At 44.1% G+C, this 18733-nt stretch overlaps 2 protein-coding genes across 7 annotated transcripts; both read right to left on the reverse strand.

The window, feature by feature from the left end:
• Window positions 1–3186: 3186 nt before the first annotated feature.
• Window positions 3187–5310, reverse strand: LOC118114332. The gene is made up of 2 exons (XM_047340733.1): window positions 4510–5310; window positions 3187–4007 (listed from the first exon to the last, which is right to left on the reverse strand). The coding sequence occupies exon 2, from the start codon at window positions 3991–3993 to the stop codon at window positions 3190–3192; it is 804 nt and encodes a 267-aa protein (XP_047196689.1). The 5' UTR covers window positions 3994–4007; window positions 4510–5310; the 3' UTR covers window positions 3187–3189.
• Window positions 5311–6783: 1473 nt separating this feature from the next.
• l3mbtl1b (L3MBTL histone methyl-lysine binding protein 1b) lies at window positions 6784–18709 on the reverse strand. 6 transcript variants are annotated; one of them, XM_035163739.2, is made up of 22 exons: window positions 18380–18709; window positions 16779–16914; window positions 16044–16239; window positions 15725–15923; window positions 15088–15217; window positions 14847–14898; window positions 14239–14333; window positions 14034–14138; window positions 13772–13907; window positions 13558–13649; window positions 13310–13461; window positions 12453–12556; window positions 12026–12111; window positions 11809–11919; window positions 11600–11714; window positions 11170–11272; window positions 9883–10077; window positions 9629–9730; window positions 9472–9536; window positions 9205–9377; window positions 8906–8968; window positions 6784–8305 (listed from the first exon to the last, which is right to left on the reverse strand). In XM_035163739.2, the coding sequence occupies exons 2-22, from the start codon at window positions 16887–16889 to the stop codon at window positions 8177–8179; spliced, it is 2514 nt and encodes an 837-aa protein (XP_035019630.1). In that variant the 5' UTR covers window positions 16890–16914; window positions 18380–18709; the 3' UTR covers window positions 6784–8176. The 6 variants fall into 6 exon arrangements, with proteins under 6 accessions (XP_035019630.1, XP_035019631.1, XP_035019632.1 ...); XM_035163740.2 differs by lacking the exon at window positions 18380–18709 and adding an exon at window positions 18279–18364; XM_035163741.2 differs by lacking the exon at window positions 18380–18709 and adding an exon at window positions 17808–18024.
• Window positions 18710–18733: the final 24 nt, after the last annotated feature.

An 18733-nucleotide genomic window follows, 5' to 3' on the forward strand; every position in this document is an offset into this window, starting at 1 on the left:
GTGTTCTCTCACAGGAGGGGATTCGATTCAGTCATATTCTCAATGCAGCATTAAACGTGTGTTGCTGAATTATGTAACGCTGCTGTGCCGGAGAGGAACCTTAAAGATTTCCTGAACTCTCTGTTGCTGCAGTGATGTGTGCAGGTGTGTGAAGATACTGAAATTCATGCTGTGAGAGTTCACATCTAAATGTAATGTGATCATCAGTATAAATGATGGTAACTGCAGCAGGTAGAGACAGTTCATCACCTCAGTTAACTTCTAATAACTTTGATATAAATCAACATGAATCATATTAATTACAGTCAGTAAAGCTGATCTCTTTTTGTACTATGCACTTTATCTAGTGGGTCACGGCCGATAAATATTTTATACATTGAAGTTTAATTTATTGAAACATTGGTTTTATTCATTTTCACTTTGACTTCAAATTGTTTTTTAGGATTTTTTTCTTTTCTTTTTAAGGGCTCGGATTTTATTGATGTTTTTCACAGTCTACAATGTATTTTTAGTGAGTGTGGATTTTCTTCTCCATGCTTGGGTCAGCTCACCAAGACAAGTTCCATTCAACTTTGTTGATGTTTGGATTTTTATTTGGATCTACACCAAATTGCACACACTCATAAATATCAGTCCCCTGAATATAACATTATCAGGATCCATTATTTCAGAAGTGTTCCTGGATCCGCCCCTGATCCGGATCCACAGTTGCCCCAGACTCTTCCTTCCTCCAAGTTTCAGGGTAATCCGTCTGGTAATTGCATTATCTTGCTCACAAACAAACGCCAACCAACAAAACAACAGACGGGTTGAAACATAACCTCGGCAGTGGTAACAATCTGAATGCTAGGGCGCCATTTCTTTTCTGACAACCTTCATAGTGGAGAATGTAGTTGTTAAACTTGCTGCATTATACAAAGAGGTGTTTGTTTTTCCATCGATCCTCACTGATATGAATGGGGTGAATAAAATAATCAAATGTGGTGAAAGCCCTCATTCACCACAGTGGTCACAGCTTCCACCACCATGGAGCTCTATCATATCAGCCGTCAACACAAACTGCAGCCTCCAACATGAGAGTGTGTAGTCGAGATAAAACAGTTTCAAAACAAACTGGACATTAGAACCTGAATGAATGTTGGGTTTATTGCAGAACTCTGACTGAGTGAAGACAAAAACAAATGACAGTAATCCAGGAAATTATTTGCAGGTTAATCGGTAATGAAAACATCAGCTTCAGCTCAACAATCCATTATGTTTCTGTCATCAGTGGCGGATCCAGGGGTGGGACCAGGGGGGCACTGGCCCAAGATGAAATCTGATTAGCCCCTGTAGTACCACGGTTCTGACAAGTCTTTTTCTTTTTATAACCTAACAATACAAACAACAAATATGACAATTTGATTTAAAGAAAATAACATATTTCTAAGATTTTTTGAAGAACATGATGTGCTTGAACAAGGAGCAATTTTCAAATATATTCAAAGATGTGTGGCTTTGAATCAAAGCCATAGAGCAAACAGTAAACAAGGAATGACTTCAGTGTGCACCTTTCTGAATCAGGACTTGTGCGTGGATGTTGGACCTATAATTGCCCCCTCTGAGTAAATTGTGGCCCCTTTATGGCCCCTTAATTCTAAGGAATCCTAGATCCACCACTGCTTCACATGATGTCACACTGAGAACTGTTGTATGTGTGAGTGAGGGCGAGGAGGGAGCTGCTCCTCCAAGCGATGAGAGCGGAGGACTCTGCTTGCAGCTCGTTGCAGGATTCACACACGTCTCTCCAAATCATCCCTGCCACTGAAATATACATGTTCACTGCACCTACACAAAACCCTCCACCGTGTGTGTGTGTGTGTGTGTGTGTGTGTGTGTGTGTGTGTGTGTGTGTGTGTGTGGGTGAGGGGTGATGTTTTTAGTGAGCAAAATGTGTGGCTGCAAATGACTGTACACTTCAGTCTCGCTCGTCATCTGGATGGCAGGATCCCAGCATGGGCCCGAACAACAAGGAAATACTCTGCAGTCCTGAAGCACCTATAAAAACCTTCACACTGATCCCCGGTGTAATTAGAGGCTGCAGGAGAAAATGCTGGTGATAATTAAAATCCTGAAACCCTAACCCCTGCGTACCCCTCCGACTGTTCAAACACGCTCATTTGGCTTAATTTTCCCTGATAACATTTTTCCCTCTGCATTGTTTTTGTGCCCTATTTTCTCTTTCTTTGCAGCAGGAGGATTGAGGAGGATTTGAATAAAGCGTAGGAAAGCGATGATGATGAAGAGAGAGGAGATGAAAGGTCGTGATGGTGGGAGAGAGGACAGCGTTTCTCAGTTGCGCTGCGTCAGGAATAACTCATCCCAGCCTCACCAGATTTTGCTCTTTTCTTTTTCTCTCTCCAAACTCTTGAAGATTTTCGCCTCGCCACGCTCGAGAAAACTGAGCAGCTGAGCAGTGGGAATCACAAAAATGTTTTGAATTACTGTAAAACAAAAAAACAAGAAGTGGAGTCCACACTTGCATGTGTACAAAGCATCAGCTGGTATTTATAGCGGGGCTGTAGGTGTGGAGTGAGAGGAGTGTGGCCTCTGTGTGTGTGTGTGTGTTTCTCTTGTTTATACTGAGACGCAATTTCCTCAGATAAAGAGCAGATTACAGTGTGTGTGAGATTAGATAAAGACTCATTTGAGCCCTAATCTAGCTCATCCTCTTCAGTGAACCTCTTAAGCAAAGAAATGTAGACGCTGTACCTCAGCAGGGATGTGTGTGTGTGTGTGTGTGTGTGTGAGAGAGGGAAAGAGGGAAAGCCAAGAGTTGAGTGTGGCACCCAAATAACTTTTCAGCAAACCTCCTTGCGTCCAAATATGGTCAGAAAAGCAGTGGCTTTAAGGATTCTCGGGCACGGGTGCGATCAAAGACGTACAAGATGCTGAGTTGACATCAAACAGCGTAGCTCCAATCTTTTAAATGCGAGTGAGTCAGGGAACCATGTGGGGTAAAAAAAAAAGTAAAACCTTCCCAGACAGTGACTCAGAGCCTCCGTGCCCCTCGAAGGGACTAAACCGTACGAGCTCACGCTTCGTGAGTTTATTGAGGAATGCATAGTCTGCGTCTGCACATGAAAACTTTAGAATGCGTCTCGTCATGCATGTTTCATGAGACGGTAGAAGCTGAACCAGTGGGGGGGTTCAGTGTTGATGCGGCAGAGGAGAGTCTGTCCGTATGTTGAAGTGGATCTCACTGGAGTTGCAGGAGTCCGAGTAGACGGAGGAGTGGGAGACGGACAGGCAGGGGGAAGGTGGGTGAGGAGTCGGTTCCTGGTGGTGCAAGACTCGGGCCAGTAGGGTTGACCCTCCCTCCTTCTCCTCCTCCTTTATGTCCACCTTCTCGTTACCTCCACCACCTGCATCCGGAGATGTTGTGCTGCTGCTGATGTTGTGTCTGTTGGTGCGAGGCAGAGCAGGAGGAAGAGGAGGCCCCCAGCTCTGGTTTGAGAGTGGGAGTGTGTGGGCCGGAGCGGCCCAGGATCCCTGCTCTGTGTCTTTACACTCCCACTGCTCCTGGCAGCCGAAGCTGGGCTGCTCCTGCGAGTCCTCCCAGCTGTACCTTCCCTTCAGGTCCTCCAGGTCGTCAGACGTCTCGTATTTGAGGACTTCCTGGTCCCGGTTCTCGTACAGCAGCGTGGCAGCACAGATGAAGATGAACAGGCCCACTCCCATGACCACGGGCCCCGTCAGTTTCATCCTCTCGGCGTGGGTGCTGCCGCGGCCTCCCACGGGCTTCGGTTCCGCGGACACATAGCCCGCCACTGCCACGCTCATGCCCACCAGGACCACCACTACGCCCAGGAGAAGCCACACGCCGGGGGCAGAGCGCAGGGGCAGCTTGGTCTGGAGGGCCTTGCCTATCCTCAGGTGCCTGTGGCATGCTGGGAGGCAGACAGGTGAGGAGTGGGAGGAGGCGGGGCTGCAGACTGGACTGGCTGCAGTCATCCTCTGGCTTCACTCTGAAGAAGAGAGGATGAAGAGTACAGGGGGGTGTTACAGAGAAGATAGTTCACTCTGCTTTGCACACAACAGGAAATAGCTGCTTTAATAAGACATGTGGCCGAGTTAATGAGATGCCAGCCCCCCTCTGCCCCTGCAGCCCCCCCCCCCCCTCCTCAACCATCTCCTCCTCTGAACTGCTCCTGAACCTCTCATGTCCCCATCAGGGGAATCAAACCCGACAGGACCCTGTCACTTCACTCCACTGTCTCGCTGCAGTCATTTAAAGGGGAGAGAATAAATGGAGTCACGTTAGTACAATAACTGCCCCCAACTCAACTCACTGTTTGATTCCCTCCTCCGACACACCGGCTGATCCAACAGTCACATTTCACATGCGCTTTTACGCATGAATCTTTAATGCGGCTCCTCTTTAAATTCATGGCTTGATTCACTGCAGATCAGTGTCTTGTTATGTGAACGTGTGAACGCGGCCAGTGAGCGATCACGTCGGGTACTTGCCTTGTTGTGGACGTGAATCCGAAGCAGAAACTGGATCCTCGGCATCATCGAGATAAATCAGGCTGAGTTGCGTTTTTCCTCCCACTCCGCCGTGTGCGTCTTTTTTTTCTTCTTCTTCTTCCTCTTCTTCTTCTTCTTCTTCTTCTTCTTCTTCTTCTTCTTCTTCTCCAACACTTTGATTCTTACATCCACACTTCTTCTCTCACCTCGTTCCTCCTCGGATGAAGACGCTGCTCTTCTTCCTCGTCTTTCCAGTGCGGCTGCTGCTGCTGCTGAAGTGAAGCTTTTATAGTAAATAACAGTCTCAGTAAAAAAGTGGTGCAAAGCTGCTCTGCCTCTGTTTCCTCACTGCCTGAGCGCCTGTGCAGCCCCGTGTGTGTGTGTGTGTCTGTGTGTGTGTGTGTGTGGTGGAGGAGGGGTCGTGGGAATCTGTGGCTGCTCCAGGCCAGTCCCACGGTGAGCTCAGTTATTCTGAGTGATCATCAACCATCGAGTGTTTTTTCAAAGGAGCACATCCAGAGAGCCTGTACGAAACGTTCAAGTCAAATAGTAGTGAGTCATACTGCTGACTTAAAGGACCACACTTGTAGGAGCCCTGTAGAATGTAGGACACCAAATATGTCCCTATAGGTGTCCTTGTTGAGCGGTGGGTCATTTGTCTTACCAGGTAGGAGCAGGAGTTTTGGACTTATACGTCATGATGTTGTATGGGTGAAATGTTTGGCTGCGTAGAAACACACGTTCACGCTGGTTGTGGTTTCTTGGCTTTTAACGCTGCAGCCTGTTGCTTACGAACCAGGTGTAGTGAACACACAGCCTGGTGATTGCACAGGAAGTTGCATTATGTTGGACACGGGCCAGATGTGGCCCACACAGCACACTGGCTTGTGGGTGGGTCTTTACCATTTTCCATTTGGGTCATGGGTGTAAGAGCGAGCCAGTTTTCAGTTGCATGGTTTTGACAGTAAACAGGGGCCGGAGCTTTTTAGTTTAAAGGTATTTACTACTTGGCTCTATGCTCAGGTGTCCTGATGTTTCTGTTATCTGATCCAAACCTAACTTCCTGTAACAATATATCTGAGATGAAAAATCCAATGTTTAACTTCAAAGGTTTCAGAAATTGAAAGTGAAAATACATATTTGTTTTTGCTGAATCATGTTTACATATTTGTAGTGACTTAAATCCAAATATCTCTATAATCTCGAGGTGTGGATTTGACAGTGAAGTAAATAAATGTGCACACAGGCGAAGAAACTGCTGTCAATCATTCATGAGATTTTTGTAATGAAAGTTTTGTCTTGGTCTTTAATCAATGTAACCAAATTTCAGAAAATACAGTAAATTTGGTTTTCATTATGATTATTAACTCCACCAAGGACATCATGTTTTCACCACATGTTGTTTTTTGTTGGCAGGATTACACAAAAACTACTGAACAGATTTCCACTAAACTTGTTGGAGGGATGGGACATGGGTCATGAAAGAACTATTTGAATTTTGGTGCAGATCCAAATAAAGGCACCATCACCTTTATCAGTTTCATTAACATTGTGAGATATGGCATTTTTTCCCAATTTTCCAGAGAATAATTCATGGTTCTTAATGAAAAGAAAATCTGGCACATCATAGGAGGTGATATCTATGAGTGTGTAAATGAATGCAGCTTGATTGGATTTAATGGGACTGTTGGGCCTCTTCAGAGGTATATGCCTCAATTTTAGTTTTTTAGGTAATTCAAATATCTGAAAGTAACAATATCACAGTGTACAAATACTACAGTACAGGTAAAAATCTGTCCTAAAAAAGCAGACAGTGAAATCATGAAAGATTCCCGAGCTAGTACATCAGATCAATCTTCAAGACTGGACGCTCTGGAAAAGGCGAGTAAGTTGCCCTTCAGTTGAGTTTGCTTTGTCCAACTAGTGTTGGAAGAAAAACTGAAATCCAGAGTAAACGTATCAAAACAACCTAAAAAGATTCCTCCTGCAATAGAGTTCAAGTCACTTGCACCACAGGAGGAATCTCTATTTGTCTTAAAAGTCCATGATACGGTTAAACGTGCATGAACCTTAAATTGTGACTGTTTGTCAAACTACTTGTACCTCAAAAATGTACTAAGTGGAGTACTTAAGTAAATGTGTTTTCCACCTCTTTAACTCCAAAATGTACAGATAAAGACCACAATTTTAGATAATCTGTCTGTGTGTGTCTGCTTGCGTGTGTGTGTGTGTGTGTGTGTGGTGAAATGACTGAGGTCAGTTGAGGACAGCAGGCAGTGTGCATCTCATTTATTTTCATCCATTCACACATTCCGTCGAAGAGCCACATCTACCTCCAGAGCAGCCAGCGTACCATTACCCCTTAAATTAGAATACATAAATAAAAGCTGTTTGCATATAAACAGTTGCTGATGTACACATTCCAACTGGCTGAAGTGCACGCTCATTTACAAAGACCCCGGCAATGTTTCCTTTTTTTGTCTTCCCAAAATCTATGTAGGAATCGAGGCTTGTCTCTTCAGTCCACTGTCACAATGTCCTTCCCTGGAGACAGATGTCAAGGTTTTGCATAACCAAGCAGGAGTAAACTCTTGTACGAAGCAAAGACGGTCTCTTTTGTAGCTATATACTTTTTACAACGTGAATGACAAGAGGTTATTTGAACCAAACAAGATGATCATTATCAACAAAACAACTAATAGATGTGTGTTTTTTCTAAACATTCAGTTTCATGTGCCATTCCCAAAAATAAAACAGACAAACAAACACAAGCTGGTTCATTGTTTCACTCCACCTCAACAGACTGCAAGTCTCCTTGAATTAACAATTAGCCCTTAGCCCTGCTCGTCACAACAGAGAAGCCACACACACACACACACACACACACACACACACACACACACACACACACACACACACACACACACACACACACACACACACACACACACACACACACACACACACACACACACACACACACACACAAACCCCCCCCCTCCCATTCAACCTTAGCTTCAGCCAACTCCAAATTAACCCAACTCTCTTGCCTCTGGGCCTGTGGCGTGGCTCACTTTCTCCATCTAGAGGAGAAAGGCTGAACTACATAGTGCTTCTGCTCCACTGGGTTTCACATTTAAAAACCTCGGCACCCCACGATTGTATTTTGCAGCTTTAAAAAAAAAAAAAAACACGCATTTCCGTTGCCATGTAAAAAGCAACAGACCACAAACACGCTTGTTCAATCTGCTCCGAGCTCAAGCACCATTTCAATACCATTCAAATAAAACAAGAAATGCAACAGAATCGAGACACTAAATCCAAGTCATTAAACTGTACAATATTAAGAAGCCTTAAAGGTGCTGTAGTTTTTTTTTTTTTTTATATGATTTGGTAGGTAAACAAACACAATATAAGTGGACTCCTCATGGTATCTTCCCTCAGGGTCGACCAGTGCCCCTCGCAGAGAGAGGAGATGGGCAGGGGTGGGGGGGGGGTTAGATGGACGTTTTTCAAGATGATGGCTTTCTTTTCTTTTTCGTTTCTGTAGCTGCATCAATGCAGCAATCGTGAAATCAATCTCAAATCTCTTCAGCCGAGTGTTTGTTGAGGAGACTGGAGCTGAGGAACCTGGAAATGAGGAAGCGAATCCTCATAGAGCCCGGTCTCACTCTTCGTCAGCGTTCTTCAACATGAGGATGGAGTTGTAGATCTTCAGGGCGGGTCCTAACTTGATTGACAGGATCTTGACGATGTCCGCTTGGGTGAGTAGCAGGAACGCCTCACCATCTATTTGCTAAGGGTCCAAAAAAAAGGATTCAATTTCATTTCCCTTTTTTGAGACTAATCTTCTTTTAACTGAAGCAGCTGATTCCTATTCTTTATCTTCATCACACATTGCCACAACAGTTAATCTATTATTTACATATCCAGTGGTTGCAAGGCAACACACAGCTTCTTATTGGTGAGTTGTGTTTCTCTAAAAAAACAAATATTCATTCTCTTTTAGCTCAGTTTTTTGGTCTCTACCAACTCCTGAAATAATCATGCTGCTCATTAACAGTCACAAACACTGTATGCCCCCTTTCAATAAAACATAGTTGCACACTAATGATACTTAATAATCATACAAAAATATGTTGAAATAAAAAACAAATTAAGATAGCATGGGAGTGCATGGGGGTATAACATAATTTTTTACAATTCTTTGGCATTAATGAAAAACTTAAACAATTGAAATCATCATGAGGGCGTAATTGTGTGTTTTTTACTGTGAATTTTTGACATTAATTGTTTATTAGCATTCAAACTATAAAAGATATGAATCTAAATCTACAATATAAACAAATAATTAAGTAGGTTTAAAAAAATGATCATAGAGTTTGTCAGCTCTCACCTCTGTTTTAAAGGTAGCAGCATGTTCTTTACATCCAGGGAGTCCTTTGACAAAACTGGCCACCTGGTCAACAAAAAGAGACAATATTCAGCGAACAGTTACAAACAAGGAGCCAAACACATGATATTTTAATCAGTAAATGTTTATCTATCTTAAGTGGCTAACATGAATCTCAGGCTGACTGTTAATTCATTTTCTTTCTCTGAACAACTCGATGCCTTCATGTTTAGTCGGGGAATGAGGACATCGTCTGCTTTTCATGTGTTGACGCTATGTGTGAGTGAGTGAGCACGTCTGACCTCCTCGGCGCTCCAAGTGGCCACTCTCTTGGCAGTCAGCCCCAGGACCTCGGGCAGCAGCTGGCAGTGTTTGTCCCAGCAGAGAGCCACCCGGTGAGGGGGGGAGGCAGAGATGCCGGGGGAGAACACAGACTCGTGGAGGGCCTGCTGGAGAGAGATGGCATCTGGAGAGGCTGAGGAGGAGGAGGAGACAGCAGTCAGTGGGGATGAGGGGGTGATTTACGTTTTTTCATCTCATTTTACATAAATTCACAAGCACACACACACCTTTACTGTCGCTGACCTCCTCTTTAACATAGTGCATTTTCAGGTATTTAGGAATTGGGGCAGTTCTGAGGAAGACAACAATGTACAGTAACAAGTTAAATGTTGAGGCACAGGAACATCCTCTGTACTGAACTGCAGCGGGTGTCACAACTGCTACCGTTTAGGTCTTGTTCCATTGTGGCTCTGATCGCTGGCTCCACCTGGTGGCTCAGACTGGTTGCTGCGCCCTACACGCTCAGCTTCCACTGTCCCGGGTTTCCTAGCAACACAGATTACCCACATCTCAAGAGCCGACCACTGGATAGAATTGCATTCAAAACACTGATTGGAGAGCTCCTGAGAGTGTAAGTGGCTTTCACAGTGTGTTCGTGCGGTGTAAAGTGTCGTCCTTGTGCGTGTTCAGCAGCAGACCTGTTCTGGGAGTCCTCAGCTCCTTCGGGCGGCTCAGGCGTACAGGAGGTCTGCGTCGTAGTGTTGGGGTGAGGATCGGGGCGTCGCCCGCGAGGATGAGGTCCACTGAGGGCGAGGGGTCGCTCTCCGCTGAGACGGTCTGGCAGCAAGCCCTCCTTGTTCATATTCATCTCAGAATAGGGACAGCTCACCTGGCTGCGCACACACGAGAACACACACAAACTTTACCCAGGCACATTACTGCCAGAAACACTCATTTTATAACTGTGAATGAGATCATTAAACAGGTTACAACAATTAGGAAGGAAATGCAGCTAAAAAGATCACCTTAAAGACTCGAACCTCCCACACACACACAAACACAAGCAACACATTTATGCTGGCAGCAACCCACACAAGCAAAAACGACATTTATGATCACTGAAACCATTTCTTCTACTCCTGCACTTACTGAAAGCACAGGCTCCAAACAAAGATAAAATATGAATACATGAAATTTTCCCAATGTGAAATAACTCATTGAGCAGTGTGAGAGAAACAGTGATAAGATTTGTTTTAAATATTGAAATTAAATGTGGAAGATTTGGATTTTAGAGACAACACTAGAGCATTTAAATTACATTTATTAACAGAGTAAGAAAAGAAGAAAACAGACACGGAGGATACATCCCTACTACGATGTTTTGTCAAACACAGACAATTTCTGTTCACAAGAGCGTTTTGGCTCTGTATCTGTTTTAATCCAATCCTGTCCAAATGCATGTCACATGACCACTCAAACACTGGACATGTGCGTGCCGGTGTAAACAAAAAGGCATTCACGTCACGCTGGACATGGGAATTGACACATATTACTTGAGTAATAGCTTGTGTCCTATCCATGTAAGCAGTTGTATCATTGCGAATGCAGAATTTAACTTCACGGCAGCTGTTAGCGTAGACAACAGGGTCAGCAACACTTGAAATTGATTGTCAATGTTGCGTTCTACACAGTTATGAGGGCGGTTATTTTCTTCTGGAAAGGAATCATATGATAGGAGCCTGACGAATCGCCAAGGACTATATCGTGACCAAAAGGACCCAATCAGCAAGCAGTTTGTATCTGTCCGTCCACACTAAACGCTGCCCCGCAGTTTTTTGCGACCAGCCGCATTTCCAAACTTCTCAATTTTAGCAATTCTAAAACTCCAGAGTATTATGTATCTGTAGCAGAGTGGACACATTTTCAAAAGAGAACATATGTGGATGTCGCCTGTGAAAGCATAAAACTGAGTATGTGCTACTAACGTGTAGTGGGTCCCATAGCGAGGTCCTCTGATGTGGCCAACCCCGTTGCATCCTGGGGTAGGACATCCTTGTCCTGGGGCAGTCACTATATTATCATTGGAGCCTGACACACACACACACACACACACACACACACACACACACACACACACACACACACACACACACACACACACACACACACACACACACACACACACACACACACACACACACACACACACACACACACACACACACACACACACACACACACTTTGGATTCATTACAGATTCCTCCCACCACAAAATCCAGAAGTTAAATGAAGGAAGAGGCAAACTCTTCTGACTGCTAACTGCTGACTCATCTGTTGAAATTACAATTTTACGATCCCTCTGATTGAATAGCAGGCAGAGCAGGAGAGACAGGGGGAGCTTCAGTGTGTCTCACCATTAGGGTACTGTAGTGGGTGTCCAGTTTTCTGACACCACCCTACAGGGTGCAGATCGGGGCAGTCCGTCTCCACCCAGTAGTCGTACTCTGAACTCCAGCCATCAAAATGAATCTAGATGAGAAAAGGGGGAGTGGACAGAAAATTAGACATAAGCTGAGGACAGAGTTGAATCAAAGAGCATCTTGATGAGGAGAAGATGTCGCACCTTCAGTCGATGGTCCTCTGTGTCTGCTATAGTTGTAACACGGATGAGCATTGGATTCCTCTTATCGACAGCTTCCACTTTCATCCCGAACTGGAAGCCATGAGGAGGTCGCTGCAAATACAGAGCATCATAATAAAAACACTGTTTCATACAGGCTGCTACTGTACATACAGGAGTATAAATCTTCTCTTTATGTATTTGTGCTTATAAACTGTACCGGTTTGAAAGCCCGAGCAGGAGCCGCCTGTGTTCCCGTCTCTTCCAGGTACTTCTCCCATGAAAAACTCTTAGGTTGTTTATATTCTAAGAAAGTGAAATACATTCTCATTAGATCCATCAGTCACTGACGAGAGACCAACATTTACACAGACACCATTATAGTATTACAGATCAAAAAGCAGAGACAAGCTTTGCATCTGCAGGAAATGACAGCAGCATGCATTTCACCATTAAGACAATTTAAAATTACCCTGAATATTTGATATTAAAAAGAGTCAAGTCATTCATTCTTACAGTAGTAAATAAATATACCAGAAAAGTGTTAAATACTTTCAGCTTTATTAGTAGAGTCAAACTGTTAATTAGCTAATGTTAGATCCTATATTAGTCCGGCCCTACCGTATATGAAAGTAGATTATACTGACCCACATGTGTCTTGGTCTGTGTCTTACCAGCTGGGGTGGTCAGAGTTAGCTGGGCCTCTTCACAGTACCCAACAGGATGGATGTACGGACTGCTCGCATCGCACCTTAACACAACACAACACGCAGGTGAACATACAGATAAAACGTGTGTCTGTTGATGTGGATCTGATCCATTTGCAAAACTTATTAAACCATATCGCAATCATTTTGTGAACCTTTTCATATGCACACTACATTAGCATAATTTAGAAGCTATGTAGACGAAAAAAGTCCAGACAAGGCTCTGGACTTTCTCCTGAGTTTGCATTTAACATATGAAGAATGCAGCAGGACCCTCTCTGGTCAGACATGTTCACAACAACAGGAAAAAAAGCGTTCGGGCAAAGGGTGGCGCAGGAGACAGGATGTAACGAATCAATTCCAATGCAGAGATCACATGTTTTTGTTTGCAGCACATCAACACCGGCCCTTTTCACCAAAAGCTCTTGAATCTCGTTGTCTTTCCAAGTTGACATCTTCGTTGGAGTCTTTTGAATGGCTTCTCTTCCTTATCTTATTTTCCAATTTTGCATCCGTCACTCGTGGTGAATCTTGGTGGTGGTGACAAATTTCACACCGGTTCATTTGGACATTCTCCAAGAGAAGTCTCCTGAAATAGTCTGGAGTCACTGACTCGACCATTTGTGTTCTCGCATACAGCCCCTTCAAATAATTTTAGGAGATTATCCGGGGTTCAGTGCCTCCCTGAAAGCAGCTCTAGTGATTTCACTTGATTTCAATCTACAGCAGAGCCCTAGGTGGACTAGCGAATATCTTTGGATCATCCCCGTTTTTTCAGTGTCAAGCCAGGCTCTCACCAGTAATCATAGGTGTCATCCCAGTTGTCAAAATGAATGAGCAGGCGGTTGTCGACAACAGCAGCGATGGTTGCTACACAGATCAACGAGGGATTCTTCCTGTCAATCGCCTCCAGCTTCATCCCGGCTCTGAATCCAGACGGAGTCACAGACTGAAAGGAAAATAAATGTAAAACTCACATTTAGTCTGTGAATACACAAAGCTGTCAGGTGGCGTCAGAGAGTGTGGTTGTGTGGTTTATGCTCACTGTGTTGAGGCTCTTGAAAAGGTGTTTCGGTGCCAGTTGCCCTCTGCAGTTCTTCACATACATGCTCCAATTAAACTCTCCATCCTTACAACCTACAACACAAACTGTGTCATGACGTTTGCAACTTATATTTATAAAAATGTTTCATTTCCACTTTTTTGTTCATTTGTGAGACTGTGAAAAGGCAGTGTGTTGTGAGCATTTTTGTGTCTACCTTTCGGCAACAACAACTTGTGTCCGTTCTTCTCACACCAGCCCGCTGGTTTCATATCCCACGAGTCAGCGTTGGCCCAGAAGTCATAGCATTCTGGGTAGCCATCAAAGTGAAGCCTTACCCTGTATCCTTGGATCTGAGAGGGAAAGAGACACCGTGCTTGGATGAATAACAACTGTGACATTCAAAATTATGAACAGATATTAAGAAATTCCCAATATTCGGCTAAACCAAAGCCATAAACCACCATTAGCACTCGTACCTCTGCAACAGTGAGCACACAGAACAGAGATGGGTGTGACGGGTCCAGTCCCTCAAGCTTCATCCCCACCTTAAAACTGTTCCTGCTTTGAGGAAACGACTGATGCTGCGAGAGATAAAATGTACATCACAGCACAATTCAGTTTAACAGACACCAGTAAAACAAAAAACATCATCTAGTCAAACTAAAAATAACGGGATTATACCTCTTTGAATAGTTTAACAGGAGCAGCGACGGCCTTCTCCTCTTCAATGTAAGCAGGCCAGCTCCAGGCCCGCTTCTTATTGGGAGGGGCAGTCCCTACAGGGGCATGAAAAACATTCAGGATACACAATAAAACTCCCCATTCAGTTTAAAGGATTTTTCTTTTCAAATCAGCCGAGTTTACATGGCAGGAAAGTTCACCAGAGAAGCTGTATGATATGTAGAATATGTATAAGTGATGGTATAACTATGAATTTCATGTACATAAGAAAATGCACAAAATATAAAGATGTAGAACCTCAATATATCTCAGTCCTAATTCCTTCTTGTCAACTGTCAAATTTACAGACAAAAGGTTCAATCCAAGTTAAGACATTTTAAATTCCAAACAGAAAAAAATATTAAAAAATAAAAGCTACTGGTGATACATAAGAGGAAACTCTTCAAATTTGACTTAATTTCTCACCAGAAAAACTGCAACGTTTTGAAAACTGAATTTGAGGAATAGTGCTTTACATTGACCATTTACAGCCTTGAATTTATATTTTAATAGGATGTAGAGACCTGGAGACAAGAAAAACATTTTCTCCAGGCAGTAGTCTAACATACCCAGTTTTGCAATTTTTGAGCCTCTCCTGCCTTTGGTAGTCTTGGCTTTTTCCTACAAAGGAGAAAAGAAAGAAAAATATCAAAACTCAGAACCATCAATTTTTTTTCTCGGGTTTCCTGTGTGTTCTCTCAACTCTTCAAGGAGAAGAATTGAAAATTTACAGAAGATAATATTTTAATTTGCCAGTAGTTATGGAAGAAAACAACACTAGCGACAAATGCTTAAGAGTATCCTCCTGACCTCTGGTTCCTCTTGGTTGTCTTCCTCTTCGTCACCGGAGTCCATGTAGATCTTCCTCTTTTTGCGCACACGTTTACCGAGCCTCTCACCTTCAACTGTCTGACTCTCCCGTGCTTCCCCTGGAGATGATCTTAAAAAAAAAAGAAGAAAGATTTGAACCAAAACAATCTGTAGGACAACAAGGAGGAGTTGGAGCAGAAGTTTTCAAAGTGGGAGGCAGGCCTCCCCAGGGTTCTCCTTCAAACAGCTGCAGTACATGGGACACTCAAGTGAATGGAAATACAAAAATTACATTAACTATAAAAGAGGAGATAATGTAGAACTACCGAAATGTGTGTGATTTAGTTAAAGGGATGGTTCAGAGATTCATTTCAGGAATTTTTTATTGTTTTGATTTCCCTGAATCAAAACTTATTAAATAAATGTTTTTTCTTTATGTATTTAAAGCAGCCTGAAGTTATGTAGAACAGCAATATTAGACTATCTTTGCTCAATTCCTGAGTGAAATTGAGTGAAGCTAAGCAAGTGAACTACAATGTGGTGAGAGGGCCCTTTTTTAAGTTTTGTCAAAGGGGTGGCCCACAGACTCACATTTTGAAAACCTGTGCATTAGAGAAAACAAGCTGTGTGAGTTCACCTGCCGCTGGAAGGCTGTGCACAAATGGAGCTACAGAACCTTCCCTGAAAGAGGGCATCCCGAGAAACACGACCACCACAGGCCCGGCACCTTAACAGCTCCCCATTTGGGCCCATGTTAGCACTGGAGCCAACTTCAACACTGGGACCATCCTCCACACTGGGGCCCTCCGCTAGGGACAGAAGCACAGGACCAGTAGCTGATGATAGGGAAGGAGAAAAAGAGGTTTTATCATAAAAAATATGAGTAGAGCAATAAAAAGAATACTGCAACTCTATATAAAAACAATGATAAAGGGGTTAAACAGGTGCTGTCGTACCTTTAGCTTGAGACGATCCTGGCTGACTCTGATTGGCTGGAACTTTGGCTTTGCTGGTCTGTGATTGGCCCTCTGGAGGAGGGGTGGGAGTGTGAGTCGGAGCTGGGTCCAAGGTTCCCCGTTTAGGCTCTGCCTCTTGCCCTTTGACCTCTGGGTCTGTGACAATCTCAAGAGTCCCAAACTCCGTCATGCGGAACTGAAAGGCACAAAGAAAAGAAAAGCAGATATGCTTATCAGGGTTTCTACAAGGACATTGTTAAGCCGAGGTGGTAAATTCATTCAGCTTTTCTCCAAATGACAACCAAAGCAATCGTCACACTCCCTAACATTGGCATTTGTTCTTATTCTTTTTTTAAACAATTTGTTTTTGTCTATGATACTTGCAGATGTGGTCTTCGTTTCAAGTAAGAAATAATTGATCTACTGCATTCTCTGTCCATAAGGAAGAGTTTAATACCACAACCTTCACTCAGGAGCACAAATCAGTCTTTAAACTTATAAAAAATAACTTACTGTGAAAATTTTCGATACAGAGTCATCTAATTTTTTTTATGTGATATAATTTTAGTCCAAATCGCCCAGCCCTTGTTTCAAGCAAGATGTTCTCCCTTCACACGGAAACACTTAAGGAAACCACAAAGACAAATCTGTGTGTAATCAGTGAAATATACACAAACACTTAAACAGTGAATGACGAATTCTGGACGTGAACAAAAACACATGTCTCTCATATACCCTGATGTCACTTCCTGGGAGAGTGGCGATACCGTCCTTCCAGTCCAGAGCACCCATCATGTCGAACTCCGCACCCTGGGAGGGGCCATCGCTGGGTGGAGTGTCGGTCATTCCCACTCCTCTAATAACCCCTGATCTGCAAAAACAGAAAAGCCAGATTTTAAAACACTGTCATACATCAACATTATACATTACAGATGTGCAAAATATACAAAAGAGATGGATGAGACAGCTTCAGGGGCCAGATCTAATCACGCTTTTGTTTTTTTGTCCATTCGGTCTGTATCTGTTGTGTTGCCTGTGTGTGATCATCACGATACCTGCGTCGAGCTCCACCACCACACACACAGTGTCTACCTGCACTTGTACACAGCACCGCGCCGCATCACCGCTAGATGGCGACTGTGCGCCGGCTCGCAGGAGACACCATGCACTTCGATTTCAGACAAAACAGTCAATAATAATAATGTTTTGCTGGTCAACACGCGGGCGGATACGCGCACAACCGGCCTCGTTAGACCGAACCTCCACCACGATCACTGTCAGAGGCGAGAAGAGACGCCTCAACTTTAAGTTAACCACACAAGTTCATCTTTTTCTTGTTTTATCAGTATCTCCTCAAATCCGCCGTTTGCCTGCTAATAAACAAACGACGCGATCGCTTGTTTATCACATTTGAGGAGAACACTGTTTGCTCCGCCGAGCGGCCAAACTTAAACACGTTTTAATCCGACTAATATTGCGATATAACGTTTTAGTGTTGACGCAGGATCAACAATGAATTAAGGGATGATTTGGTGCTCGCACCGCGGCCATAACCATGTGCAAAGTAAACAACAGGCCGGGCCACTGCGTCTGGGCGAAGTTTGACTCCGCTCCTCGCAGCCCAGTTTTATTCTGCCCATAAATAAAGTGTATGGAAGAGCGCCCATGATTAGCATTCGTCTTATACAAAATGGCGGAGCATAGGAAGAGGCCACCAACACGTTTAAACTATGTAAATTACTCAAGTTACCCATTTAAACAAACCGCGCGGAGCCGCTACGCGTCGAACAGGAGCCGATGTTTGCGGTGTAATTTCCCGACTTGGTGTTTTCCTTCGCTCCGGCGATTTTCTTCACTTTCCCCTTGTCACGGAATGTCAGCCCAGGTTGCTAGCTACCGCTGACATGAAGCTAACAGGCAGCTAGCTCCACTCCGCCCAGCTGAACGTACGGAGGGGGGTTAGCTCCGCGGCTAGCCTCCGTAGCATTGTGACTGGATGCAGCCAGCTAGGGACAATCTGTAATAAATAAGTTTCCCCGGATAATAACAGCAGGAAAACGCATTTTACCCAAAGCGAATAATTTCACGCAGCAACACGAACACTCGCAACAACACGACGCTCCTGTCTCCATTGTTGCTTCATTTAATTTCTTCAATAGAAACTTGGGGGGAAAAAAACAAAAACGATTTATTCTCGCCGTTTTTAAATCACAGAGGAAATAATTGTGAACTGACCCCGCGGAGGAGCACGAATGTCGGCTTTTCAAATGTCGCCTCGGCTCGTGGGAATGAAATGTGTTTAGCTGCGGTGTTGTTTAAAAAAATGTGGAACTCACCTCGTTTCTGTTTTAACTCTTATTTAGAGCAGCAGAGGACGGATGTGCGCATGCGTGCAAGATGCGCTGCCTGACAACTTTGGGGCTCGGAAAAGTTCTGTATCTGGGCTCGATACCAGGCGCGTGAGCAGCCGCAACACGGCCCCCGAATAAAAAAACTAAAAGTCACTTCGCATGCCGATACAACCAGTACTCACACCCGGGCTCATGTTTCACCCGGTGCACGCACAAGTCTCCCCCCCTCCTCCCCTGTTAAGAAGTGTGTGTGGACCGGCGGAGCGCAAGGGACCGACCGCAGTGTTCTCCCATTAACGTCCGGGAGCGGCCGCCTCATCTGCGGGCTGGAAACCGGCT

This window comes from Hippoglossus stenolepis, chromosome 8, assembly GCF_022539355.2.
Source record: "Hippoglossus stenolepis isolate QCI-W04-F060 chromosome 8, HSTE1.2, whole genome shotgun sequence".
NCBI classification, from domain to species: domain Eukaryota; kingdom Metazoa; phylum Chordata; class Actinopteri; order Pleuronectiformes; family Pleuronectidae; genus Hippoglossus; species Hippoglossus stenolepis.